This window comes from Oncorhynchus tshawytscha, linkage group LG05, assembly GCF_018296145.1.
Source record: "Oncorhynchus tshawytscha isolate Ot180627B linkage group LG05, Otsh_v2.0, whole genome shotgun sequence".
In the NCBI taxonomy this organism is placed as follows: Eukaryota; Metazoa; Chordata; class Actinopteri; order Salmoniformes; family Salmonidae; genus Oncorhynchus; species Oncorhynchus tshawytscha.
The window spans coordinates 24,653,434-24,681,125 of record NC_056433.1 but is presented as its reverse complement, the minus strand read 5'-3'; the positions used below and the strand labels follow the sequence as shown (position 1 = coordinate 24,681,125).

General features: G+C 43.5%; 1 protein-coding gene across 1 annotated transcript in view; it reads left to right on the top strand.

Annotated features, from left to right (window-relative positions):
- The first annotated feature begins 2,906 nt into the window (after positions 1-2,906).
- LOC112250354 (calcipressin-2) overlaps positions 2,907-27,692 on the top strand; it is a 123,485-nt gene continuing 98,699 nt past the window's right edge. The window contains exons 1-2 of the mRNA XM_042321733.1: positions 2,907-3,135; positions 6,562-6,779. Coding sequence (XP_042177667.1) covers positions 6,564-6,779 — 216 coding nt within the window. The 5' untranslated portion in view covers positions 2,907-3,135; positions 6,562-6,563. The remainder of the gene's footprint in view (positions 3,136-6,561; positions 6,780-27,692) is intronic.

The window sequence follows — 27,692 nt, the reverse complement described above, 5'->3', positions numbered from 1 at the left end:
AGAGACAGAACAAAAGGATGACTGGATCCTATCACATTACCTCGAGTGTCTGTTACTCTCTCTCTCTGTGTCTGTTAGGTTTGTTTGGCATCACTGTGTTGTCTGGAGAAATGAACATGTTAATAATGTATTTTCTTAATTGTATCTACAGGTGGTATGCCATAATGAACTCCACATGTTTGTTGACTTGATTTTGTTCAGGTATGATTTCACGGTCATGGACCCGTTGCCTAAACCTGTACGTTTGCAGACCAGTTTCTAATTTCATGGGACTTTGAAAGCATAAATGAGTTTGAATACCAATATTGAAGTCTCTGAAGTGAAATAATGTAGCGTACCAATACCTCATACCTATCCTTGTCTCCTCTCCCAGAGCAATCTCCCTTTGGTAGGGACCCAGCTGCCTGCCACATGAGGGTGCTGTGCTCTACAATCCTGCCCAAACCCCTGACAAAATAAAAAAAGACAAGGGGATGGTTTTATGAATTGAGCTACTTTCAGGAAGTTATTTTAAAGAAGAGCTCAGTAAAAAAAAGTTATGATATTTTAAAGCACTTACGTAGAATCCTATATATTGATTCTATTTCTGAAAATGCAGGAGAGGGTGGAATGGTCTTCAAATGAATTGGCCTTAAGATGATTAACTAATTTCTCCTCACTTTATTTATCCTTTTCACGCGTCCAAGAGTGGTTTTAACCCCATGTACCTTCCAACCGATTATGTATTTGTACAGACCAGTGGCGGTCAGTGCCGTTTATGATGAAGGAGAACGATTATTTTTTTCATGAGCAAAAAAAAAGACACTCTCCCTCTCCCCATTTTTTAAAGAAATTAATTTGTTGAAAACTGTTCAACTGTCTCTCTCTCTCGCTCTCTCTTTCTTTGAGTCAACTACTCACCACATTTTATGCACTGCAGTGCTAGCCAACTGTAGCTCATGCTTTCAATACTAGATTCATTCTCTGATCCTTTGATTAAGAGGATAACATGTCAGTTCAGGCTGCAAGAGCTCTGATAGGTTGGCAGATGTCCTCCAGAAGTTGTCATCATTATTGTGTAAGTCTATGGAAGCGGGTGAGAACCAAGAGCCTCCTATGTTTTGTATTGAAGTCAATGTACCCAGAGGAGGAGAGAAGCAAGCTGTTCTCCAGCTACACCATGGTACTACCCTACAGAGTGCTGTTTAGGCTACTGTAGACCTTCATTGCAGAGCAGTGTGTTTTAAATCAATTATTTGGTGACGTTAATATATTTAGCATAGTATGGTCCTCCCTTCCTCCTCTGAGGAGTGTCCACTGGTACAGACATTGATCAGTATTTTGTGATGTAATAAAATACAAGAGTATCTGTATTATTCTGATCCACACAGAATATTAAGTGCACAGGGCATGAGTATGAAACTTAGGTATTGGCTAAATGCACTGCGTTATTGCCATGTACCCTACTTACCATCATATGACATCATACATCACTTTATGAATAAAGTCTAAGGTTGCTTTGTTCAATATTGATTTGCCTATAATATTAAGACAATCCTATAACTGGGTTGTCTTAATAAAGACACTGATATTTTTTACACCATTTGATGTAGGCTAAGTTGACCTGTCTTTTTAGTATTATAGACTGTTTCAGCATGCCAGCAGCATACCACCCTGCATACCACTGCTGGCTTGCTTCTGAAGCTAAGCAGGGTTGGTCCTGGTCAGTTCCTGGGTGGGAGACCAGCTGCTGCTGGAAGTGGTGTTGGATGGCCAGTAGGAGGCACCCTTTCCTTTGGTGTAAAAAAATATATATATATCCCAATGCCCCAGGGCAGTGATTGGGGACACTGCCCTGTGTAGTGGGGTGTTTTGAATCTCTTAGGTCATTAAAGATCCCATGGCACTTATTGTAAGAGTAGGGGTGTTAACCCTGGTGTCCTGGCTAAAATTCCAAATCTGGCCCTCAAACCATCACGGTCATCGAATAATCCCCAGTTTACAACTGGCTCATTCATCCCCCTCCTCTCCCCTGTAAGTATTCACCAGGTCGTTGCTGCAAATGAGAATGTGTTCTCAGTCATCCTACCTGGTAAAATAACAGATAAATAAATTCAGGTCCAGACTACTCTTAAATGCTGAAGCTATTCTGAAATGTGCGTGTGTTTATTGATGTAATTATAGTAGGCCTACAAAGGGCTTCCCTCGATCGGCCCCTGAGATCACCAGTAATGGCCATTAGTGGACAGTGGTCTATTGTAATAGTTATGTATCTGCCAGGTCACAGGTTTAGATTTGTTTACAAGAGGAAAGATGCCTGCCTAATGAAATGGTCCTATTGAAAACATTGAGTGAAGATAGAGGTTGATTAGATTAGAAAGTTAGGCTACTGGACACACACTTGAGTGTGTCTGGCAAAATAGATTTCTAACCTCAAGGGTCTTTTCCTGGTGAAGTACATTTTTAAAAATGTGACCAACCATGTTTAATAATTAGATTTTTTAAATAAATGATTGATAGCCTGTCATCAAACGCAGTGACAGTCTGGTTGTGCATTTCAAAATGGTGATGAATCATTACCTATAGGCCTATAACACATGCATGGCAGCTGTTTCAAATTTCAGTGTTCAATAAACAAACATGCTCAGAGTTCAAAGGGCTAAAATATCCCAAACTGCCACCTATGAATGACACCAATCATTAGCTTACCGAAACAAATACGTTTCTTGCACTGGCATCTGATTGTCAAATATCGACTGCACATTATTTGCGTTGCCTATGACCGCAGTAAATGTCATCAGACATGTTTGATTTGATTCTACATGAAGCCAGCAAACACCACACCAGCCTGCAAGTGCGCGCGAAAGAAAGCGCTGACGTTCATTTGTAGTTATTTTTTTAGACCCTCCGCTCCGGAGTAGCCTAGACTATTGGTCAAATAATGCCCCCTGTGGTGATAGCTGTATTTCATTACTGGGTAACAAAAATATAATTTGGATGCAGCAGGCCAGTCATTGGTGAGTCAAGCTGTCTGCAAAAACGTCAGGATAATATCGGCTCGCAGCTGGAATGCAAGGTTGATTCACGAAGAAGAGTTAGGAGGTAGAGGCAACGCTGAAGACACGCCAGTCCGACCGATACACACTGCACATACAGGTAGAGAGAAGCGATGGCGACTCCGGTTTCGCAGATCGCGTTTCTGTGGAAAATTGACAGTGATGCAAAGTGTCGCTTGCGTTGCATTGAAGCTATGGGGTGTGGGTAGGGTAAAGTCAGCGGGTGAGAAAGTGCTCTAACTTGCGAGAGAACGAGTTTGAATAGAGGTTAGCCTACATTTGGGATTTTGTTAGCGATACAACTGTGCTGACCTGCACAATTGGCTGCTTTGAGGATAACGTATGCTATGCTATATTATTTTTCATATGTATAAGTCTGTTTAGTTTACCTTCAATTTATGTTGCTTGGCAATTTAGAGGTGATGTTACTCCACTCCCCCAATGTAACCCCTAGGATGCTTTAGTGACATTGACCGTTCTGAGACCGAAATACCAGCTGTCAATGCACTCACCTTCTTTAAACATGATAGTCACCATTGAGTCTTTTGTAACATTGCAAGCAGAATGGATTTATTGGCGAATACTGCTGCAATTGAAAGTAAGGTTTAAGAATACTTGTCTATTTGTCTGTAGACTACTTGTCTTTTAATCTTGAATTATTATTATTATTATTATTCAATATTCAACAGCCTCCATGAAAAGTACATGTAGCCTATTAGTATCCGACCTGAGGTGGGCTGTCAGGTATGATTCGGCAGTGCTTGACTTGGACCGAAATAGATGCCGGTACTCGTTTTGGGTGCGGGGCTGTTTATATTAAGGTGCAGGAGCTCCACGATACTTTTGAACTCATATTCTTTAAGAATAGGAGCTCAAGCCATAGAAAATGTGAGGTGCTGGAAGGCTACTCATGTCAAGCGCAGTGTTCGGGTGTTTCTCTCTTTCCCATATGAGAACGTTGTGGTATTCTGACAGCAAAAGCGCGGGCCCTCCAGACTATTTTCCCCTCTGACATCAACAGGTTGCTCTTGGTTAAACCTCTGCAGATATGACTCATTGAAAGTCTGAACGAGTATGTTTGCCTCATATTGTTGCTTTCCTGTGCGGTGTGGATGAGACATTCCTGATCTTACTGTTGCATAGACAGTCAGTAACTGGTTGGATTTAGGTAATTACTGTGATATAAAGCATGCCTTTTCAGTGTTTGTGTTGCATACGGTCACAACATTCAGTAATCAATATCGCACTGCACTTTATTATAGATAATATGAACTATTGAATCCTACATGTTTTTGTTGTTGTTGTTGCACATTGATATGATGGTACGTTAGTGACCTCATTCATCAGGTGGGTTTCTGAGCTAAAGGTGATCCTTGTCAAGCCATGTGATGCTGGCTACATCACCTCCACTATCATCCATATCTCTGTCGGTGCTCTGATAAGCATGTGTTTACCATCCAGCCATGAGGTCAGTGAAATGGAACTAGTGACAATTGAAATATTCTACAATGGGCCAATCTATAATGCCTAATGATTTTAACCATTTACCTCGTGGTTTGTCGAATGTTCCTTGCCGCTTAGTTAGCATTAGTTCGTTTGCAGAACAGTAATTCGATGGTCAATTGATTGTGGTCCATTGGTTGCATTGATAACGAGATAATTTACATTAAGCCATGTTTATCATTCAGGTTATTTGAAAACTACAGTGCTTAATATATTGAATCTGAATCTGTCATATTTCATCTGAAATGATGAGTAAACAAGCATACAGGTGACAGACTGACTGACTGACAGACAGCCAGCACATCAAAGGCTGACTCACAGTTCTGAACGCATGAATGGAATACTGTGTCTGATTCATTCTATTCTCTAGGCCTGTTCCACTCTGACTGTCAAACACAGACACACATCCCTTCAGCAGAGACAGACAGCAGAGACAAATGGCTGTGTGTGTAAGCGAAAGAGAGTGCATCCGTGTGTTTGCGTGCGAGTCGAGAGCTAGCGTCCGTGAGTGTGTGTGCGCAAGAGCTTCTGTATGTGTGTGTGTGTGTGCGCGTGCTCTTGTTTTGGGCTCACTAACAGCCTTGTCTTAGACCACAGGGCACGCTTCTGATATTGAAATGAAATGAGGCCCTACTGGTCTGGAACACTTCAATTTAATCAGGTGCCCCAGCGATCTGTGCATTTCATTAGTTCTGCAGCTATTTATAGCAGCGTTTACACAGGCCAGGAATGATCCAGACAGCCACTATCTATAGCCTTTTGTGTGTGTGTGTGTGTGTGACAGGTGATGGGCTATTGATCCTAAAATAACCATGTGGTGACAGTGCTGGCTTGCCGGTGGACTGGACATGTCGGGGTGTATTAATGACGGGAAAGTGTGACAAGCCCCTTGTTCCTACACTTCTCCCTATCTCCTTCTCACCTCCACCTCCCCCCTTTCCTCTCTCCACTTTTATCTCTGTTCTACTCCCCTACTCCACCTCTCTCCATCCTCTACTCTACCCTCTCACCCTCCAATCATCCTCTCCTCTTTTCTACCACATCCCTCTCCTCCACTCCTCTCCATCTCTCCTCCTTCCATCCCCATTCCTTCCCCCCATTACACCTCTGTGGGAGCACCCATCCTAAACCCATCACCTAATCTTTTGCCAGAATATTACTGACCTGGGCCAGAGATTAACATCTGTTGGCTGGGGTTTAGAGAGGTAAACACTCTCTTTCTCTATTCGCTCTCGCTCCGACTCTCTCTCTTTCTCTCTATCTCTCTCTTTCTGACTGCCTGTCTCTCTCTCTGTCTGCCTGTCTGTCTCTCAGTGTTGTTCTTTTACTTTCCTGTTGAGTGTTTTAGAAGGCATCAGTAGTTGTGAGAGCAGAGAGAGTGTAAAAAGACTCTATAACCAGTCTGATTAATCAGATCACCATTTCATCTGATCACCATTTCATCATGCTAGGTGCACTTTAGATATATGGGAAAATATAGATGGGTAAGAGAGGGAGGGAGGGAGAGGTGGGGGTACAGGGGTTCATAACCAAGATGATGTCATAGTAAAACAGCCTGGAAGGTTCATCTCAGAACACATTTGTTATTCTAGGACATGAGCTAGAGATGCAAACCAACAGTGCAGGACTAGTTGTGTGTATTTAACGCACTGAGTTTGAGCTCCATTATTCAGTAACATCAGTGGTCAGTTAGCCTTCCCATTGAACTGGTACAAAGGACAGTTTGACTGTCCACTTCCTCCACCCTTGAAGCCACCATTACTCTCTGCAAGGATTCATCACAGCATATGGACTGAGCTCACCCTCATCTCCCTCTCTCTCTCTCTCTCTCTCTCTCTCTCTCCCTCTCTCTCCTCTCTCTCTCTGTCTCTCTCTCTCTCTCTCTCTCTCTCTGTCTCTGTCTCTCTCTCTCTCTCTCTCTCTCTCTGTCTCTCTCTCTCTCTCTCTCTCTTTCTCTCTCTGTCTCTCTCTCTCTCTCTCTCTCTCTCTCTCTCTCTCTCTCTCTCTCTCTCTCTGTCTCTAGCCATGAAGGGGGATCATTTATTTTCCAACCTGAGAAAAGCCACGTTCTACCAGCGGGTCTACCTACTGGGAGGAGAGGAGCTGCTGGTGCTGCAAAGCACTGTGGGAGTTTCCACGCTGGGTGACAGCTTCCATCAGATCACCGACTTCAACGACCTACCCACCTCCCTGTTTGCCTGCAACGTGGACCAGTCCGTGTTTGAGGAGCAGGATGGCAAGGTAAGGACAAACCACTCTCTTCTTATCTATGGGGGAGAGAGTTGCACAATGTCCCCCCTGCTATTTTCACTCAGGCCTAGTTTGTTCTCATTTCGCAACCCATCTGAGGAAAAGTGTGATTCAAGGTGATGAAATTGTAAAGGTCACATTGACCTTGTTTTTCCTCCTGGTCCATGCTTCCAACCACAGATCTTGTATTGTATTGTACTGTATGATTGTGTTCTTGGTGCTGTATTTGTGTGTTGTTGCGCTTTGGTCCCCATCGTAACGAAATAATGAATTCAGAACATATTGATTCTCCACGCGGTCCCGTGTGGCTCAGTTGGTAGCGCATGGCGATTGCAGAGCGTCTGTTAAATGACTAAAATGTAAATGAATAAATTAAATAAATGTCTTATTGAGGGCAATTTGTCCTTGGCAAACAAACACAGCAAATATCTCTCTGACCTACTGCACTCCACTCTGTGGATGCCTGGCAGCCATTTTCTCCATTTATCTGGTCTGCTGATGGGTATCATGTCTCTCGGGCTGTCCTCGTACCCCACACTGTCCTCATAAACCACCATTACCCGGGCTCGGCCTGTCAGGCCTGTTATGTCATCCAGTTCCCAGCTAAAGGTCAGATCAGTGGTCGTCCACTGTTTTGTAGCTCTTGCTATACATTCTTCTGATCACCATCTTGGCAAGCAGTGGTTTTGATATGTGGCTGAGGAGTCCTAAGGGATGTCCACAGAGCCATATGACTTGTCTGAAGTTCTATCTGCTGTCCATTAGGGAAGGGCTCTCTGAATCTCAGCATCTGAGGACAATGGTCGTCTGAGTGGCAACACCGATTATAGACCTTGACTTCTGCTCCCCCTTGTACATGAACTGACATACTTCTTGTTGTTTGTGTAAATAATGAAGACTAAGAAAGAGTGAGTCCAGTCCCTCTGCTTTACCGCTGAATATGGACATACTTCCTCAGGCTTTCTCATCCAGAACTCTTGGTCCTGTTGTGGTGTGTGTGGGCCCCTCAGTGCTTTTGTGTCTGGAGCTGAGGTCATGTGAACAAACCAGAGGAACTGCACTAGACCGGTCTTTCTGCCCCAGTCAACAATCCCAGCCCCAGTCAACAGTCCCAGTCCCAGCCCCTGCCCCAGTCAACAGTCCCTACCCCTGTCCCAACCCCCACTCCATCCTCTTACCCTGCCCTAACCCCAGCTCCATCCTTGCCCCAACCCAGACCCATATCCCAGCCTGCGTCAGTCAGAGGAGAGACATTAGCTGGTTGACCACCCCGCTTCTTTGAGCCTTATGCTGTGTGACAGATGCATACAGAAGCCATTCCTCCAGTACAGCGGCAGGCTAAAGGTGATCTATCATCCATCCCAGTCACATGCGTCGGATACAACAGGTGTGGACTTTACCGTGAAATGCTTGCTAGCACTTTCCCAACAATTAAGAGTTAAAAAGTAAGACAATTGCCAAATAGAAAAGGATATAGTAACACAAAATATGAAGACAAAGTAATAAGGCTATATACAAGGAGTACCCAGTCAATATACTGGGGTATTAGGTAATTGAGGTATTATGTAGAGGTAAAAGTGACTAGGTAATCAGGATAGCTAATAAACAGAGCTGGAGCACCGTGTGTGTGTGTGTGTGCGTGTGTGGCTTCAATATGCAAGCATTTTTGTGTGTGTGTGTGTGTGAGCGTTTGTAGTGTGTGTGTGTATGTGGGAGTGTCACTTTAGTATGTGTGAGAGTAAGAGAGCCAGTGCAAGAGAGAGCCAGTGCAAGAGAGTAAGTGCAACAAAAAGAAGGGCAATGTACTGGGCCATATGCTCTACCCTCTGTAGCGCCTTGCGGTCAGATTCCAAGCAGTTGACATACCAGGTGGTGATGCAGCCAGTCAATTGGGGCGGCAGGGTAGCCTAGTGGTTAGAGCATTGGACTAGTAACCGGAAGGTTGCAAGTTCAAATCCCCGAGCTGACAAGGTACAAATCTGTCGTTCTGCCCCTGAACAGGCAGTTAACCCACTGTTCCTAGGCTGTCGTTGAAAATAACAATTTGTTCTTAACTGACTTGCCTAGTTAAATAAAGGTTAAAAAAAAGATTCTCTCAATGGTGCAGCTGTAGAACATTTTGAGGGCCCATGCCAAATCTTTTCAGCCTCCTGATGGGGAAGAGGTGTTGTCGTGCCCTCTTCATGGCTGTGTTGGTGTGTTTTGGACCATGACAGGTCCTTAGTGACGTGGACACCAAGGAACTTGCAGTTCTTGACCCGCTTCTCTACAGCCCGGTCGATGTGAATGGAGGCGTCCTCGGGCCCTCCGTTTCCTCTAATCCACGATAAACTCCTGTGTCTTTCTGATGTTGAACGAGAGGTTGTTGTACTGGCACCGCACTGCCAGGTCTCTGACCTCCTCCCTGTAGGCTGTCTCATCGGTGATCAGGCCTACCACTTTCATGTTGTCTGCAAACTAAGCACGCACCCATGAGGGGCCCCCCGTGTTGAGGGTCAGCGTGGCGGATGTGTTGTTGCCTACCCTTACCACCTGGGGGCGGCCAGTCAGGATGTCCAGGATCCAGTTGCACAGGGAGGTGTTTAATCCCAGGGTCCTTAGTTTATGGTGTTGAACGCTGAGCTGTAGTCAGTGAACAGCAATCTCACGTAGGTGTTCCTTTTGTCCAGGAGGGAAAGGGAAGTCTGGAGTGCAAAAAAGGTTGTGTCGTCTGTGGATCTGTTGGCGGGGGTATGTGAATTAGAGTGGGTCCAGGGTGTCTGGGATGATGGTTGAGAATGTTAACTTGTTTAAAGGTCTTCCCTACGGAGAGGGGTATCACATGACTTGAGGGACGTCAATATGCATAAAACATACATGTGCTGCCATGACAACCAGTATAAGCATCACCATTCCATTTCCCTCTATATAATGAGCCATGCTGAACCTTAACACCAGCCTGACAAGGAGACACCATTCAGTACCTCTGCTTCTGCTGACTGATCTACCAGGATGAAATCAGTCCAACAGAACCTGGATGTTTCCCTGTCTGTTTTTCTTCCTGATTTGCCTCGCCCTCAAAATGCTTGACCCTTGTTGGCCACGACGAGTGAAGTGTAGTTTCTGTTTGTGGACCCGGGCCAGAATCAATTCGAGTTTCTGTGATAAGATTACCTTGATGGAAAGCCCTCCGTAATGAATCATGACTATTTATAGCTACGTAGTGTTATTAGCTTGTTTCTATTAATAGTTAAGTCTGTCTGGGGAGTGGGGATGGAAAATCAGTCAGTCCTAAAGCCCCAGTGGACTGCAATGGAATTTGGAGTGTCATTGTTGGCCCTCTCAGTTCCAAGTTCTAACTACGTGATTTATCTCTGAATGTCCTCGCCGTTGAGGCTCCAGACTGTTTCCAGGACTTGGGGTGAGACACAGCCACTTGTAGAGCTGAAGGTTGTTTGAGCCAGAGTACCTCCAAGACTAATACTAAATGGCTGTAAGGATGGAATCCCTTCCACCTGTGTGCCACAGACCTTTTCCTATAGTCCTTCACTGCTCAGGGCCTTTTCACAATCGATAGTATTGATCGTCAGCTTGGAAATGTCAAGGTACAGTGGAGGAGTCTGAGTATGATTCATAACCAGGGCGACGGGGATTGACTGACATGGCATTGCAGTTGACAGGGAGAGTTCAGGAGACTGACGTGTTGCGCCTTCTCTGTTTTCTTGTACAAGGTTATTTTCTTTGTCCTTTGAATGCTGCAACACGTTCCTGTTGAGAATATAAGTGGGTTGTTTCACAAAATGCCATCCCTTTTGATATTTTAAGTCAATATTTGTGCACAAATGTTGCATTTTAAAAGCCTGTTATATTAAACAAAGTGCTATAGACCACGTGGAAATTCTAATAATTCAGATTTGTTATATGAATAAAGACAAAGTGCCATAATTCAGCATTTTGATGTGTCTCAGTGTACCCTCTGTGACTCCTAGGAAGATTTGAACCCACTTAACCCCAAAATGTTTTCACCATCATGGTAAAGTCATTTCTAAACGTTATTATTTATTTCCTGTTATTAGTCATTTTACGGTCCAAAAACAACAACCTGTTCCTCATTTTAAGGTCAACCCTGTTACGTGAGCTGAACTCTCCTTTTAATATGGTGAAACTATAACTTTTTCAAATATTTATTTCTAAAGGAACATTGAACATGTAATAGTCAAATCGCAGTGTAAAATCAGGTGAGCCGGTTCTACACTTTCTATCAGTTTACTGGTGGGAAACTGAGCGGATCGAGCAGAACAGGTCTACCCATAGATAGACAGGCTATCATTATGTTCAAAAATATATATATATATTTTTTTTGTGAAGCTTGCATTCAATTGCCCCTCCCTGTTGCACACAACAAGCTTCCATTTTTCCTGTTACAAGGAGATTTATGGCTGGTGTAAGATGAAGTCATCAATCCTGTTACGGTCAACCCTGTTACTTTATTTGGGACTCATTCAAGTCTTTTTTTGTTGTTGCTTGAGATGGGGAAAAAGTGTTTTTTATCCACGTGAACATGTGCTCTTTATGCCAATGTTACAATAAGGTGAAATAAACATTTAAAAAGTAGTTACACTACTCAAAAGGAACGACCCAATTGTGTAGGTTTTAGTGTCTGATATAGCAGCTTTAGCTGGGGTGAGAGAACACCTTGGATCAGAAGGGGAGTCTCTGAAAGGCAATGTGTTGGCTAGACCCTAGCCTAGCGTGTCCTCTGCCCCATACACTATTACAGCCAGGATGCTGAAAGGGAGAGGGCTCAGAAATGCAACACCAATGGAAAGTTTCCTCCTTAATGGAAGGGACGAAGTTGGCTATTAATGGAATGTCCGAAACAAGGAAGTAGCGGAAGAAAATAGCTGATTAATGGGGAAAAACTGGAGCTGGGGGTGACACCCTGACCGGTCAGTTCCTCTCTGAAGATCCCAAGTTTCCTGACAACATTGTAAGGAATCTAAATTTGAGGTTAGCGGTTATGCAACCCGTCGTTTCTACTTTATATGGGCATATCACTTTTATGTGCCCAGCTACAAGTATGGCCTTTTGCGCCGCATGGATAGTTTACTTAGACTAAGTACTCTGTGTGTGTTTCGACCCCCTACCCTATGATCCTGTCTGCTGCAAGGTTGGCCAAAGTTTAAGGAGATTAGCTGAAACAGTATCTGGGTAACAAGACACTGTGTTAAGAGTGCTGTATCAGACGGTTGCTCTCTGAACAACATTTATGGGGTGGCGGGAACAGAAAAAGTGCTGATGGTTTTGCAGCAGAAAAGCATTAACATTCCTCCATCTCCACTTTATTGAGTTAGCCAGCGAGGATACACACAGAGACTTGGGCTTTTTGTTTTGAAGCCTTGTGGTTACAATGCAATATCCATGTACAGGAGTCACTATCAATGTGCAGTTTTAAAGACTGGTTTGACCAAACACAACAAAGTTCCATCCGAGTTAGCACCTCAAAGGTTACGATATACTGTATATGTGAAAATGGCTACACTGTATTAGAATTCCTGCGTGGCCATCTTCAGTGACTGGGTAAGTTTCCTAATCTTTAGGGGAGCTGTTGAGACCATTTTAGAAAACTCAATGGCATTGTGAATGAATGAGATCGATTAAAATCTATAATCCCTGTTTCATCTCTGACACTGACTGAGGTCCGGAAAGGTTTTGTCCTGCCTTGTGCCAAGGGTTTAGGTCCTCCCATTCACTGCTTATGTCACTCCTGTCTCTCTCTCTCTCTCTCTCTCTCTCTCTCTCTCTCTCTCTCTCTCTCTCTCTCTCTCTCTCTCTCTCTCTCTCTCTCTCTCTCTCTCTCTCTCTCTCTCTCTCTCTCTCTCTCTCTCTCTCTCTCTTCTCTCTCTCTCTCTTTCTCTCTCTCACTGTCTTTCTCTCTCTCTCTTTCTCTCTCTCACTGTCTTTCTCTCTCTCTCTCTCTCTCTCTCTTTCTCTGTGTCTGTGTCTGTGTCCCCGCTCTGTCCCTGCTGAATTCTCAACACCCGCACCAAGCCTGAGCTTTCTCACTTCATGTCCAACAAAACAATGCTTTCTCATCCTCTAGGCTGCAGATGCCTGCTGGATTAAATCCACTGTTGATATTTACTCTAAGTGTCCCTGTTAGAGGACAATGGTGCCATCACTGTCTCATTGCTGCCTCTTCTACACCAGGTACTATAGAAGGCTGGGTTTGGACAGAGCAATGAGACTGCGTTGTGTTTACTTTACCAATGGGGGCAGATTTGGGATATTGAGGAGAAATCTGTGTTTGTCTGGGCAGCAGAGTTCTTTCCTCACATCATTTTCTCTGATGCAGAGAAGGAAAGAGCTGCTGATGGTCCCCTCTGGTCCTACAGATGTAAGATCTTAATTTGATCACCCTGTTGCAGGATAACTTTCCAACACAGGACATTTTAAACTTGTAATGTGTTTGAGGTTTAAAAAGGCTTCTAAAGTTTGTAATTTCCACTTTGAAATCCCTTACGAAAAATGTTTAAATCGTAACAAAAATGGCCATTAATTAGAATCCACATAATAATTCATATTTCCTGTTGCTGCAAGATTGTCCTGCTGTGGGAGACTGGCTCAAATTAAGATCCTACATCTTTATAAATATGTTTCTATATCTATAGGTATCTTCTTGTGTGGTTTTAATTTTCTCCTTCATGCTGGACTCCTCTGCACAGCGATGAGTCAAGCATCTTTTACATTATGCTGCTGTGTATAATAGGCTGTGGATTATTGATGGCAGTTCTCAGTCAATCGGTTAGGTGGACGCAGCAGTGAGATGTGTTTGTGCTGTTACCCAAGGCTGTAAATAAATCCCCTACTCCAGATATCTCTCCACCAGAGTTTCAGAGAATGGATCAGACTCTTTATTGTCTCTCTCACACCGCTCTCTCTCTCCAGTTCTCGCTCTCTCTGACTCGCTCTTCTTCTCTCTCTCCGTCTCCATCTCTCTCTCTTCTCCCTATCTCCTTAAAGAAAACGAGGAGCCTTTGCTTTGACAACAAAGTCCAGAATGCCCTTTAGAAGACATTTGCAAACATATAGCGTAATTGGTTTTCAAAGATGCCAGCTTGTAAGGGTTTGCTGGGCCTTTTTCATTGCTTTCTCTCTCTATAATATATTATGGTAATAGCATCTCGCCAGGATGAGAGAGTTAGATAGGAAAGGTAATTTATTTTCCTTCCCTTCTGGCTTTCTAACTGAAAACAGTTTGTTATTTTATTTCTTCACAATTCACAAAGTATTGCGTCTAATTACACTGGACACGAATATAAACGCAACATGTAAAGTGTAGGTCCATGTTGCATGAGCTGAAATAAAAGATCCCATAATTTTTCCCTACACACAAAAAGCTTATTTCTCTAAATGTGTTTACATCCCTGTTCGTGAACATTTCTCCTTTGCCAAGATAATCCATCTACCTGACAGGTGCTGGCATATCAAGAATCTGCTTAAACAGGATGATCATTACACAGGTACACCCTGTTCTGGGGACAATAAAAGGCCATACTGAAATGTGCAGTTTTGTCACACAACACAATGCCACAGATATCTCACGTTTTGAGGGAGCGTGCAATTGGCATGCTGTCTGCAGGAATGTCCACCAGAGCTGTTGCCAGAGAACTAAATGTTAATTTCTCTTCCTTAAGCCGCCTCCAACATTGTTTTAGAGAATCTGCAATATGTCCAACCGGCCTCACAACTGCAGACCACGTGTAACCACGCCAGCCCAGGACCTCCACATCCTGCTTCTTCACCTGTGGGATCGTCTGAGACCAGCTGATGAAACTGAGGAGTGTTTCTGTCTGTAATAAAGCCTTTTTGTGGGGAAAAACTGTCTCCCAGGCTGACCCACAGCTAGGGCCTAATGAATTTATTTAATTTGACTGATTTCCTTATGTGAACTGTAACTCAGTAAATTAGTTTAAATTGTTGTACTTATATTTTTGTTCAGTAGAAATACTTTCACAACCACTTATCGTACTCTGTTTGTTGTGAACAGCAGATCCTCCTGGTGCCGCAGATCCTCCTGTTTTGTTTTTTACTTCCTTGTTGACGCTGTAATTTATTCCTCTGGGAGCCTGTGCTGCTCACTCTTGCCTGGAGACACGGTTGAACGGTAATAGAAGTGACCTTCGTGTTGGGGCTGAAGGGATTTAGAGAGGGAAGGGGTGTGTGTGTGTGTGTGTATGACAATAGGAGTGACCATCGTGGTGAGCTGAGCTAAAGAGACTGATCGGTACGTTGGGGACTAATAGATGTTGGTCCGCTGTGCACCATCTCACACACACACACACACACACACACACACACACACACACACACACACACACACACACACACACACACACACACACACACACACACACACACAGACACACACTAAAGCTAACACTCATGCTGAATGCACAGTCATATTGTGCTCTCTCTCATAGTCTTATTCGCTCATATTATACTGAAGTCACTCACGCATCCCCCACACACACACACGGTAGGCCTACACTTTACCAAACTCATGAAGCTTTAACCTCAGGTAATGGGAGGAGAGACAGCCATTAACATCCAACCTCCAGTCGTGATTAGTTACATAACACCCTGCTTTACCCTTCAGGTGACAGTATAGGTATCTCTGACATTCCAGGGCGATTCTAGGTAAACCTGGTCAAAAGCATTCTAGTATATTACCGCTTGATTTGAGTGATCACTCATTAGAGCTCTCTAATGAACCTGTTCTGGGTTCATCGCTGGCTGCCAATGGGCACAGTGCACCCCACCACGCTCTGAGAAGACATATCAGACAATTGTTTGATATGGGTCATTATCTGAGGCAGCAAAAATAAAATACCTGTACGGGTCCCATTCATCTCGTGCAGACAGTCTCTGACACTTTCTCTGCAAACTTTCAATCAGATTAATAACAAATAAAACAGAGCTGAAATGTCGTCAAGCTGAACAAATGAATGACAGTAGATGAAGAACGCTGTCTGTTTGAGTGGATGTGTGTTAGAGTTGGCGTTTAGTGACCGTGGGAAAAGGTTTACAAGACATCTGACTCAAATCATCCTTGACGGTCTGGTTCCTAATGAAATTACAAATCATTCTAATTAAAAACACATTGCTGTATTTGCTTAGCTATCTCAACGACCTGGGAACAAGTCATTAATAAACTGAATAACAAATCTGTTTTTTATTGTATTTTTGGTGATATCTGAATACAACTTGCAGTCTGTCTTCTGGGTTGAAAGATTATCTAGCTTATGCTAATGTTGTTGCAATGGATGATGTGCAGCTACGCGCGCACACACACACACACACACACGGGTTAATTATTAGCCTCAGGAGTCCTGTTGCTGTACCATGTCTATAGTTTGTACACATCAGTAACTGCAAACACCAATTCTGTGGAGAGAGAGAGAGCGATACCTTTACAATTCCGTTTGGTTCACTCTATCATGAAAGCTCAAGAACACCAGACAGCTAGTGATTGAATCAGAATCCTCTCAGGTGCTATGTGTATGCTTCTTATGATGGTGACAAGGCTCTATCTGTTGAGACTGACCTGTTATAGAGGTCACATTCTGGATGCGGTCTGCCACAAACCGGACACAACAATCTTATGTTCCCTTGTACAATAAATCACAACCAAACTAGTATCAACTATACAAAAAATACAAAACTGGTCAATTCTCCATAATATCATGCACATACTATCATAATAGTATCATGCACATATCATGCACATAATAATTAATAATGCTAGGTTTTTCCATCTTCGGTTACTGTGGTATAAAGTGTGTATATACAGGCTGTGTGTGTCTGTGTGCACGCCTTGTTATTGTCATACCCTGCAATGTCTGTGACGCCAAGGTCACAAGGTCACACCGCGCTGCTGATTCCACAACAAATGCTTCCGGGGGAAGCAAATATGGGACAGCTCTCAAAACACACCACACATACTCATCAATACTATCCAGTTATAGACTGCCACAGCTACTCATGGCATTAGGCTTTTCACGGGGTGCTTCATGATGTAGTATGGAATGATATCGAATCTTTCCAGTAGACAAATATAAGCACCCACCAAATGATTGTATTATTGAAACGTATTGACTGGAGATAGCAGATGTTTTCAGCTGTAAGGGAGTCATGGTATTGTGCTGGTAGTGGAGGAAATGGCAGAGTTTTCTGAAGTATTTGTTGGGTAAGAGCAGGGTTTCTTCTGGATCAAAAAATGGCTTAGGTGGTAGGTGTAGATGGGGGGGTGGGCCTGTGGTAATGGGTGTGGTGGTCTTTCGGCAGGCTGAATTTGGTCCTGGCCCTGGGCAAGAACATTTTAGAGGTCCCTGTCTTGGCAGGGGTGCTGTTTTAAAGTAAATGTCCTGCAATTCTATCCATTTTTCCATGGAGCTGAGAGAAACCAATGCTGTTTTAATCCTAATTTTCTGCATTATCTTTGTCCATTATCTCTTCAACATACTTTCTATCCGTTTATATATTTTTGTCCCATACATTATTTTCATTTTTCTACTGTTTGGACCTAAGTGGCCCGCCCAAGACTTGTCTACGCACACGTGTGTGTGTGTGCATGTGTGCGTGCGTTTGCGTGTGCTGGCAGCTTCCTGCCCTGCTCCTGTGCGAAGGAAAGTAGATGGAAATATCCAGTGAGTGAGCATCCCTCTGGCCCAGGGCTGATAGCCAGGCCATAATCACCTCCACAGAGCAGCGACAGGAAGTGGCTCACACTCACAACCTTCACCTCTGGGAGCTGTGTGTGTGTGTGTGTGTGTGTGTGTGTGTGTGTGTGTGTGTGTGTGTGTGTGGTGGTGGGTGTGTGAGCTCTCCTAGGTCCTGAATAACAGCTTCCTGAGACAGACATACAGTATATCATATTAACACACACACTGATGCACGACTGCACACTATACACACACACATACTGACTCTGAGGAGCTGCCATTCACAGCTCCTAACTAGTTTCCATAAGACTGTCTTTTTGATAAGGATATGTATCGACTGTCTTTTTGATAAGGATATGTATCGGCTGTCTTTTCGATAAGGATATGTATCGACTGTCTTTTTGATAAGGATATGTATCGGCTGTCTTTTCGATAAGGATATGTATCGACTGTCTTTTTGATAAGGATATGTATCGGCTGTCTTTTTGATAAGGATATGTATCGACTGTCTTTTTGATAAGGATATGTATTGATTGTCTTTTCGATAAGGATATGTATTGACTGTCTTTTTAATAAGGATATGTATTGATTGTCTTTTTGATAAGGATATGTATTGACTGTCTTTTCGATAAAGATATGTATTGACTGTCTTTTTGATACGGATATTTATTGATTGTCTTTTTGATAAAGATATGTATTGACTGTCTTTTTAATAAGGATATGTATTGATTGTCTTTTTGGTAAGGATATGTATCGACTGTCTTTTCGATAAAGATATGTATTGACTGTCTTTTTGATAAAGATATGTATTGACTGTCTTTTTAATAAGGATATGTATTGATTGTCTTTTTGGTAAGGATATGTATCGACTGTCTTTTCGATAAAGATATGTATTGACTGTCTTTTTAATATGGATATGTATTGATTGTCTTTTTGGTAAGGATATGTATCGATTTCCTTTTTGATAAGGATATGTATTGACTGTCTTACCTCTTGTGATTGGATTTGTGCAGTAAAACCCTAAAATTTAGTAAAATGTTGTTTTGAGTTGAACTATTGGTTTTTGTCCAAAGCTTTTTAATATTTAGAGGCAGAGAATGAGAGAAATACAATGAGAGAAATATGGAGACAAGCCAGGGTGGGAAGAGTAAGAGAGGGAGGAGGAGATATGTGTGTGTTCTTGGCTGCTGATGCACATGGCAGGGCGTCGCTATGTGTCATCACATCGTCAGACTCCGGCCCTGCAGGGTGACTGGCGCTGCCTCTAGGCCCTGGGGGGCACAGTCACAGATGCTGAGCCACAGCCCTGACAGGCATGAAGCACAAACAGGCATACACAGACACATGAATGCATGCACACAAATGCACACGCACGCATGCAGACATGAACCCAAGAATACATGCACTCATGCACGCACGCACACACACACACACACACACACGCCCCTACCTAGTTTCCAACCACTTAGGCTACCAGCTGTGGATCAGGGAAGATGCTGTGGGGCTGTCAGTCAGGTTGGGAAGAGAGGTGGATGGTAATGGGGGGAGGGAGGCTGTGGGGGTAGGGGTGAGCCTATCCAACCCAACCCTGCTATGTTCTTGTTGTTGTAACATTGTAATGCCATATCTTTCTGGATCCATGCCATTCTGTTTCAGAGCTCTGTGGAATGCATTCTGGGCCGGAGCACCAGGTGGCAGGCTTGTCTGGAACAGAGTTGGCATGCTTTACTGGTCACCTGAGTAGCTCTCGCAGTAGATAGCTGATCACCTCAAACACAGAGATCAACACAGCTCCGATGCTGTCATCATGTAAGCTTATGTAGACTGGATCAAAATGGCTTCCTCCTGAAAGACTGTTTAGCACTGGGTTTTATAGAACCGTCTGATAACAATTTGTAAGGAATGACAAATATGTGTGGTTCAGTCCTAATGCCAATCCATTTAGTCATGTTGATAATATATGTTCCTCAGAGTCTAGTGGAAACTCCCTGAGACCTCCTGTGTAGAAAGGGAGACATGGGGAAAACATAGACGCTGTGGTGCACACGGAGATGCGCTGTGTTTCAGAGTATGACACGGCTGGGAACTAGACTAGGGTGTAGTTCTGCTGGACTCTCTGTAGCTATGTTCAGGCAATTGGATTCCTTTACAAATGACAGCCCATGCTCATGTAGTTCTACCTGTGAGGGGAGTCTACCTAGCTAATAGCTCTGTGGTTTTACAATCCCAAACTATTCTGTGGTTTATTTGGCCATGGGAAAGATTTGATTTGAAGTCCAGGCTAGGATCCAGATTGGATTGAATTCCACTAGTGTTTGTTGTTTAAGTCCAGTGTGTTCCTGCTCTGTGTAATTCAAAGGGCTGTGTTGTTGCTCAGCCAGTCACTTATCACAATGAGGAGGAGCTTTGCCACATCCGGCTCCAGGCCCCCGACATGGATACAAGTGGAAAATCTATAAATTGATGAATGTTGGGAACGAGAGAGGGAGAGAGGCTGATGGGACCAGCTGGATGCAGCTGTGCTGGAGGAGTGTGTGTGTGTGTGTGTGTGTGTGTGTGTGTGTGTGTGTGTGTGTGTGTGTGTGTGTGTGTGTGTGTGTGTGTGTGTGTGTGTGTGTGTGTGTGTGTGTGTGTGTGTGTGTGTGTGTGTGTGTGTGTGTGTGTGTGCGTGTGTGTGTGCGTGCGTGCGAGTGAGTGAGACCAGGACGTACTGTACAGTGCAATGGTCTGACCTGCCCTCTGTGCTTTGTGGTGGAGTGTAGACCTTTATTAGCTGTGAAGTAGCAGAGGGACCGTTTGTTTGAACTTTACCCTACAATGGCCTTTAACTGGTCACTCTTGTCACTGCTGAGAGAGAGAGACCGGATCCATCCATCCAAGGTTAATCAGGCCTATTGAGCTGGACTACAGTGATGATGAGCCTGGTAGTGTTATGGAAATCTCCTGCAACATCATCTTACATGCTCAGGTTGGGTTAGGAACATCATTCTCAGTAGCATGTTATAAACTAGTTCCTCACACCATTCATTCATGTAGCATTACATCCGGTCCTGTATAGCCAGGCAGACAGGCCCTGGGGGGATGCAACAGTATGACTCATAGAGTCTCTGTGGGTTAGCCCAGTGTAAGACAAGGCTACAGGTAATAGGCAGGCACCAGGGTATATTTAGCTACTGAACTGAGACCTGAAGTCAGAAATAGCCTCAGAATGGAGGGGTTCTGCAGACTTCCTAGTAGGGAATGCGTCAAAGGCTTGCATAAACATGGTGACTACGCAACAGCTTAGCCATTGAGTGCAGTTAAATATGTTTCTGTGCTTATTCACATTTAGCTTTGTGTTATCTGGCCAGGCTGGCAGACTTACATTTAGCTTTGTGTTATCTGGCCAGGCTGGCAGACTTACATTTATAGCTTTGTGTGATCTGGCCAGGCTGGCAGACTTACATTTAGCTTTGTGTGATCTGGCCAGGCTGACAGACTTACATTAAGCTTTGTGTTATCTGGCCAGGCTGGCAGACTTACATTTAGCTTTGTGTTATCTGGCCAGGCTGGCAGACTTACATTTAGCTTTGTGTTATCTGGCCAGGCTGGCAGACTTACATTTAGCTTTGTGTGATCTGGCCAGGCTGGCAGACTTACATTTAGCTTTGTGTTATCTGGCCAGGCTGGCAGACTTACATTTAGCTTTGTGTTATCTGGCCAGGCTGGCAGACTTACATTTAGCTTTGTGTGATCTGGCCAGGCTGGCAGACTTACATTTAGCATTTCCTCCCCACTCCTTTCTGTTGGATGGGTTCTCTGCCTGTTCTGCAGAGAGAGACAGAGAGAGAGAATAACGTCACCATTCTGCCTTGAAAGGAAAAGTTGTTTATGCAAGTCTGATGTCTTGATTTGCATGTACAGTGACTTAAGAAAGTTTAAAACTCAAGTATTGGTGTCAATGGAGGATTTGGGCAAAAGTTGGTGTTCTGTTTCTTATCTATAAGTCTTGATGTAGGCCTATAGCCTCGAGAAAAATATTGAGTGATACCATAGTTTGCTGCATCAGTTAGGTTGATGATGTTCACTGTATTTATCTGTGGGAACTTGGGGCAGTGTAATATAGTATGTCAGACACACACACACACACACACACACACACACACACACACACACACACACACACACACACACACACACACACACACACACACACACACACACACACACACACACACACACACACACACACACACAGGGATGTTTTCAGAGTTACATGAGCGCTGGGACATGAATAAACACCCATTTAGCATTTACTTTGTCTTCAGCCCTGCCTCATCTGTAAACTCTTGAAAGCTCAGCAGCCTCTGCTTGATTTTATTCCAGTTTATTTTTCCACGTCGCACAAATGCTTTACGAGTCTTGACAACCCAGAGCAATTCCTTTTGTGTTTATCCAAAAGCTTTCTGCCGGCTCGATAAATCAAATGTTTTGTGAGGTTGTTTCGTTTTATTTTCTTGTCAGTTTGTCCAAGCTAATTTATCTACCTCTTTTCCGTCTGGAAATACAGACAGTCCACCTTATCTTAATAAGTACATTACTTAATAAGTACATCACTGATGGCTTTGTTACGGAAGGTTTGGGAATCGCTTCCTTTTAGGTGGTTGTAGAATTGAACGGCTCTTTTCTGGATTTGGATCATTAGTGGGTATCGGCCTAATTCTGCTCTGCATGCATTATTTGGTGTATTATGTTGTCCTCAGAGGATATGTTTTGCAGAATTCTGCATGCTGAGTCTCAATTTGGTGTTTGTCCCATTTTGTGAATTCTTGGTTGGTGAGCGGACTCCAGACCTCACAACCATAAAGGGCAATGGGTTCTATAACTGACTCAAGTATTTTTTGCCAGATCCTAATTGGTATGTCAAATTTTATGTTCCTTTTGATGGCATAGAATGCCCTTCTTGCCTTGTCTCTCAGACCGTTCACAGCTTTGTGGAAGTTACCTGTGGCGCTGATGTTTAGGCCGAGGTATGAATAGTTTTGTGTGTACTCTAGGGCAACGGTGTTTAGATGGAATTTGTATTTGTGGTCCTGGCAACTGGACCTTTTTTGGAACATCATTATTTTTGTCTTACTGAGATTTACTGTCAGGGCCCAGGTATGGCAGAATATGTGCAGAAGATCTAGGTGCTGCTGTAGGCTCTCCTTGGTTTGTGACAGAAGCACCAGATCATCAGTAGACACTTGACTTCAGATTCTAGTAGGGTGAGGTCGGGTGCTGCAGACTTTTCTAGTGCCATCGCCAATTTGTTGATATATATGCTGATGAGAGTGGGGCTTAAGCTGCATCCCTGTCTCACCCCATTGCCCTGTGGGAAGAAATGTGTGTGTTTTTTGCCTATTTATACCGCACACTTGTTGTTTGTGTACATACATTTTTTAATGTCGTATGTTTTTCCCCCAACACCACTTTCCATCAATTTGTATAGCAGACCCTCATGCCAAATTGAGTCGAAGGCTTTTTTGAAATCAACAAGCATGAGAAGACTTTGCTTTGTTTTGTTTTGTTTGTTTGTCAATTAATGTGTGCAGGGTGAATGCGTGGTCTGTCGTACGATAATTTGGCAAAAAGCCCATTTGACATTTGCTCAGTACATTGTTTTCACTGAGGAAATGTACGAGTCTGCTGTTAATGATAATGCAGAGGATTTTCCCAAGGTTGCTGTTGACACATATCCCATGGTTATTGGGGTTAAATTTGTCTCCACTTTTGTGGATTGGAGTCCTTGGTTCCTTGGTTCCAAATATTGGGGAAGATGCCAGAGCTAAGGATGATGTTAAAGAGTTTTAGTATAGCCAATAGGAATTTGTTGTCTGTATATTTGGGTTGGAGGGTTTTTATTTTGTCCTGTAGCTCATTCAATGTAATTGGAGAATCAAGTGTGTTCTGGTAGTCTTTAATAGTTGATTCTAAGATTTGTCTTTGATCATGTATATGTTTTTGCTGTTTGTTCTTTGTTATAGAGCCAAAAAGATAAGAGAAGTGGTTTACCCATACATCTCCATTCTTCGTGTTGTTGTTTGTTGGATTCTTCAATTACATTGAGCTGATTTCTGACGTGCTGTTCCTTCTTTTTCCGTAGTGTATTTCTGTATTGTTTTAGTGATTCACAATAGTGAAGGTGTAGACTCAGGTTTTCCGGGTCTCTATGTTTTTGGTTGGACAGGTTTCTCAATTTCTTTCTTAGATTTTTGCATTATTCATCAAACCATTTGTCATTGTTGTTCATTTTCGTCGGTTTTCTATTTGAGATTTTTTAGATTTGATAGGGAAGCTGACAGGTCAAATATACTGTTAAGATTTTCTACTGCCAAGTTTACACCTTCACTATTACAGTGGAACATTTTGTCCACGAAGATGTCTAAAAGGGTGTCACGTTCTGACCTTAGTTCTTTTGTTATGTCTTTGTTTTAGTATGGTCAGGGCGTGAGTTGGGTGGGTTGTCTATATTAGTTTTGGCCTGGTATGGTTCTCAATCAGAGGCAGCTGTTAATTGTTGTCCCTGATTGAGAACCATATCTAGGTAGCCTGTTTTCTATTGTGTTTCGTGGGTGATTGTTTTCTGTTTTCTGTTGTGTGTCTGCACCAGCTAGAACTGTTTTCGGTCGTTTCTCTTTGTTAATTTGTTATTTCAGTGTTCATTTAATAAGTATGGACACATACCACGCTGCAGCTTGGTCCTCACCTTCTTCCACCGACGACGACCATTACAAAGGGATTGAATTTGTTGTTGCCCAATTGTTTTTTGGTAGGTTTCCAAACTACATTCCTTCCATCTATAGCATTTCTTCATATTACTCAGTTCCTTTCGCTTTGATGCCTCATGATTGAGTATTGCTCTGTTCAAGTAGACTGTGATTTTGCTGTGGTCTGATAGGGATGTCAGTGGACTGACTGTGAATGCTCCGAGAGACTCTGGGTTGAGGTCAGTGATAAAGTAGTCTACAGAACTACTGCCAAGCGATGAGTTATAGGTGTACCTACCATAGGAGTCCTCTTGAAGCCTACCATTGACTATGTACATACCCAGCGTGCAATAGAGCTGCAGAAGTTGTGACCCGTTTTTGTTGGTTATGTTGTCATAGTTGTGGCTAGGGGGGCATATGGGGGAGGGTATGCTGTCACCACAGTCAGGGGAAATACTTGCGTTTACCCACTGTATGGTAGCAGGGTGGAAGTCTTTTTGTGGTAGCAGGGTGGAGATAACCACTTGTGCGTTGGGGAAAGTAGAAGCTTTTTCAATCACTACCTTGAGTGCTGTGGCCACCCTTTCCTGCTCTGCTCTCAGGTCGATTGTGCCTGTGTATTATTATGTGGCTGGGTGACCCTAGTTGGTCCTCAGACAGAAGGTCTAGGGCGCGCTGGGTGTTTGGACATCAGGGTTTAGACACTCTGTGTTTGGGAAAAATATTATTTTCTTGTATATATTTCCCATTTGAGTCCATAAGGAGTACAATCTGTGTCTTGTATTTGTCCTCAGTGGGTGTGGGGGGGTTGTCAGGAGGGCTATCAGGGTGGCTGACAGGGGGTGTGCTCAGAGGGGGTGAGATCCCATCCTTCATTTGTCTGTCCCACTGTGATGTCGACGCTATGGTCAGGGGTGGACTGTTCTGCTATGGTGTCGAGACTTTTCTCGGAAGCTCAGGTGGGCTGTTCTGCTGGCTTCTCTGCGAGGGTGGCCACCTCTCTCTAGTAGGTTGTTCTCTGTCACACGTCATCCCTCTCACTCTCTCCTCCAGCAATCTGATCCTCTCCTCTAGTGCTCAGTTCTTCTCCTGCTCCTGCTCTTTCTCCTGTAGATGTTGTCTCACTACAGTCCAGAGTGCAGATATGTCTCTCTCCACCAGCTTTCCAGGTCTGGTTAAGGGGGTGTTGTTGTGCTGGACTGTTGTCTGGGTCTGTGCTGACTGGAGTGTAATCATCTGCTGTTCCAGCTCCACCTGCCTTACCTCCAGCTGGGTGAATGTAACCTTCATTTCAATGAGGGAGTAGTATTCTGTGCTGTGAGGTTGACTTTCCTGGTCTGGTCTAACCCGCTCGGGGTGGGGGTATCTTTCTCAAGGGAGAGCTTCTCCTGCTGGGCTAATTCTTTGATTAGGTGAAAGTCCAGCTGAAACTGAGATTTATATTAGCTGACTCAGAGTCCTCATTGTCTAATATCCTAATATCTAATTTAATCCGCCCCCTCTTAACAGAGAGGTAGTGTGTTAATATAGCGCTGTGCCATGCCAGGGGATGGTCTGTGTGGAAGATTAAGTTGCTTATGTTCTCATTTTTATAAGTCAGCAAAAAGTGTCTCTAGATTTTCCATAAGGAGCTCCATTTTGCACTCTTTTCTTGCCTTATCATTTTTACATACAGAGGGTAATGTATTTTATTTACCTCTGAACTGCAGGAGACAGATTCAAATCCCTCTGCATTTGGATGGAGTAGCCTGTTTGATTCTCCTGTTGTTGGGCTAAAGGGCTCTGACTCCTCTCACTTGACACATCAGTGCTAATTGAAGCTGTATCTCATTGTCCTAGCAGGCTTGGTAGTCCATCTCCTTTTCCTAGCAGGCTTGATAGTCCAACTCCTTGTCCTAGCAGGCTTGGTAGTCCAACTCCTTGTCCTAGCAGGCTTGGTAGTCCAACTCCTTGTCCTAGCAGGCTTGGTAGTCCAACTCCTTGTCCTAGCAGGCTTGGTAGTCCAACTCCTTGTCCTAGCAGGCTTGGTAGTCCAACTCCTTGTCCTAGCAGGCTTGGTAGTCCCAACTCCTTGTCCTAGCAGGCTTGGTAGTCCAACTCCTTGTCCTAGCAGGCTTGGTAGTCCAACTCAGCATTCAGTCCTAATAATGTCAAATATATCATTGTAATGTATTTCTCTTCTTGGCTTTTGAATATAAAATATTGCTTCAGACTAAACATTACTCACGCAGTTCCAGGTTGGATGGTGTTTTCTGTTTGTTTGCCAGAGCATTTGCTGTATAGCTTATGCCTTCCAGGTAATTCCGTAATTCTGTCCAAAATCAGGTTGCAGGTTTTTGAGTTTTGATCTGGAGTGAAGGTTATGCTGTGGAGGGTAGAATCCTGTACATGTCCCTGCCTAAAAAAATCTAAGTTTATCTAACTCCAAATCTATATTTTTCCAATAACATGCTGAAAAATGCAGGAGCTCACCTGCTCATGACCTCTCTGTCTCTGTCTCTGTCTTCTCTCTGTCTGTCTCTCTGTTTATCTTCACTCTCTCTGTGTCTCTGTGTGTCTCTCCATCTGTCTACTCTCTGCGTGTGTCTCTCTGTCTCTCTGTGGCTCTCCATCTTCTCTCTCTGTGTCTCTCTCTCTCTCTTCTCTCTTTCTGGCTCCCTATCTTCTCTCTCTCTCTTTCTCTCTCCCCCGTCTCTCTCGATATATACTCTCTCTCCTCTCTCTCTCTCTCTCTCTCTCTCTATATACAGTTGAAGTCAGAAGTTTACATACACTTAGGTTGGAGTCATTAAAACTAGTTTTTCAAACACTCCACAAATTTCTTGTTAACAAACTATAATCTTGGCAAGTCTGTTAGGACATCTACTTTGTGCATGACACAAGTCATTTTTCCAACAATTGTTTACTGACAGATTATTTCACACATAATTCATTATGTCACACATAATTCACTGTTTCACAATTCCAGTGGGTCAGAAGTTTACATACACTAAGTTGACTGTGCCTTTAAAAAGCTTTGAAAATTCCAGAAAATGATGTCATGGCTTCTGATAGGCTAATTGACTAATAGGCTAATCATTTGAGTCAATTGGAGGTGTACCTTCAAACTCAGTTTTTTTTTGCTTGACATCATGAGAAAATCAAAATATATCAGCCAAGACCTCAGAAAAAAAATTGTAGACCTTCACAAGTCTGGTTAATCCTTGGGAGCAATTTCCAAACGCCTGAAGGTACCACGTTCATCTGTACAAACAATAGTACGCAAGTATAAACACCATGGGACCATGCAGCCGTCATACCGCTCAGGAAGGAGACGCGTTCTGTCTCCTAGAGATGAGCGTACTGTGGTGCGGAAAGTGCAAATCAATTCTAGAACAACAGCAGAGGACCTTGTGAAGATGCTGGAGGAAACAGGTACAAAAGCATCTATATCCACAGTAAAAACGAGTCCTATATCGACATAACCTGAAAGA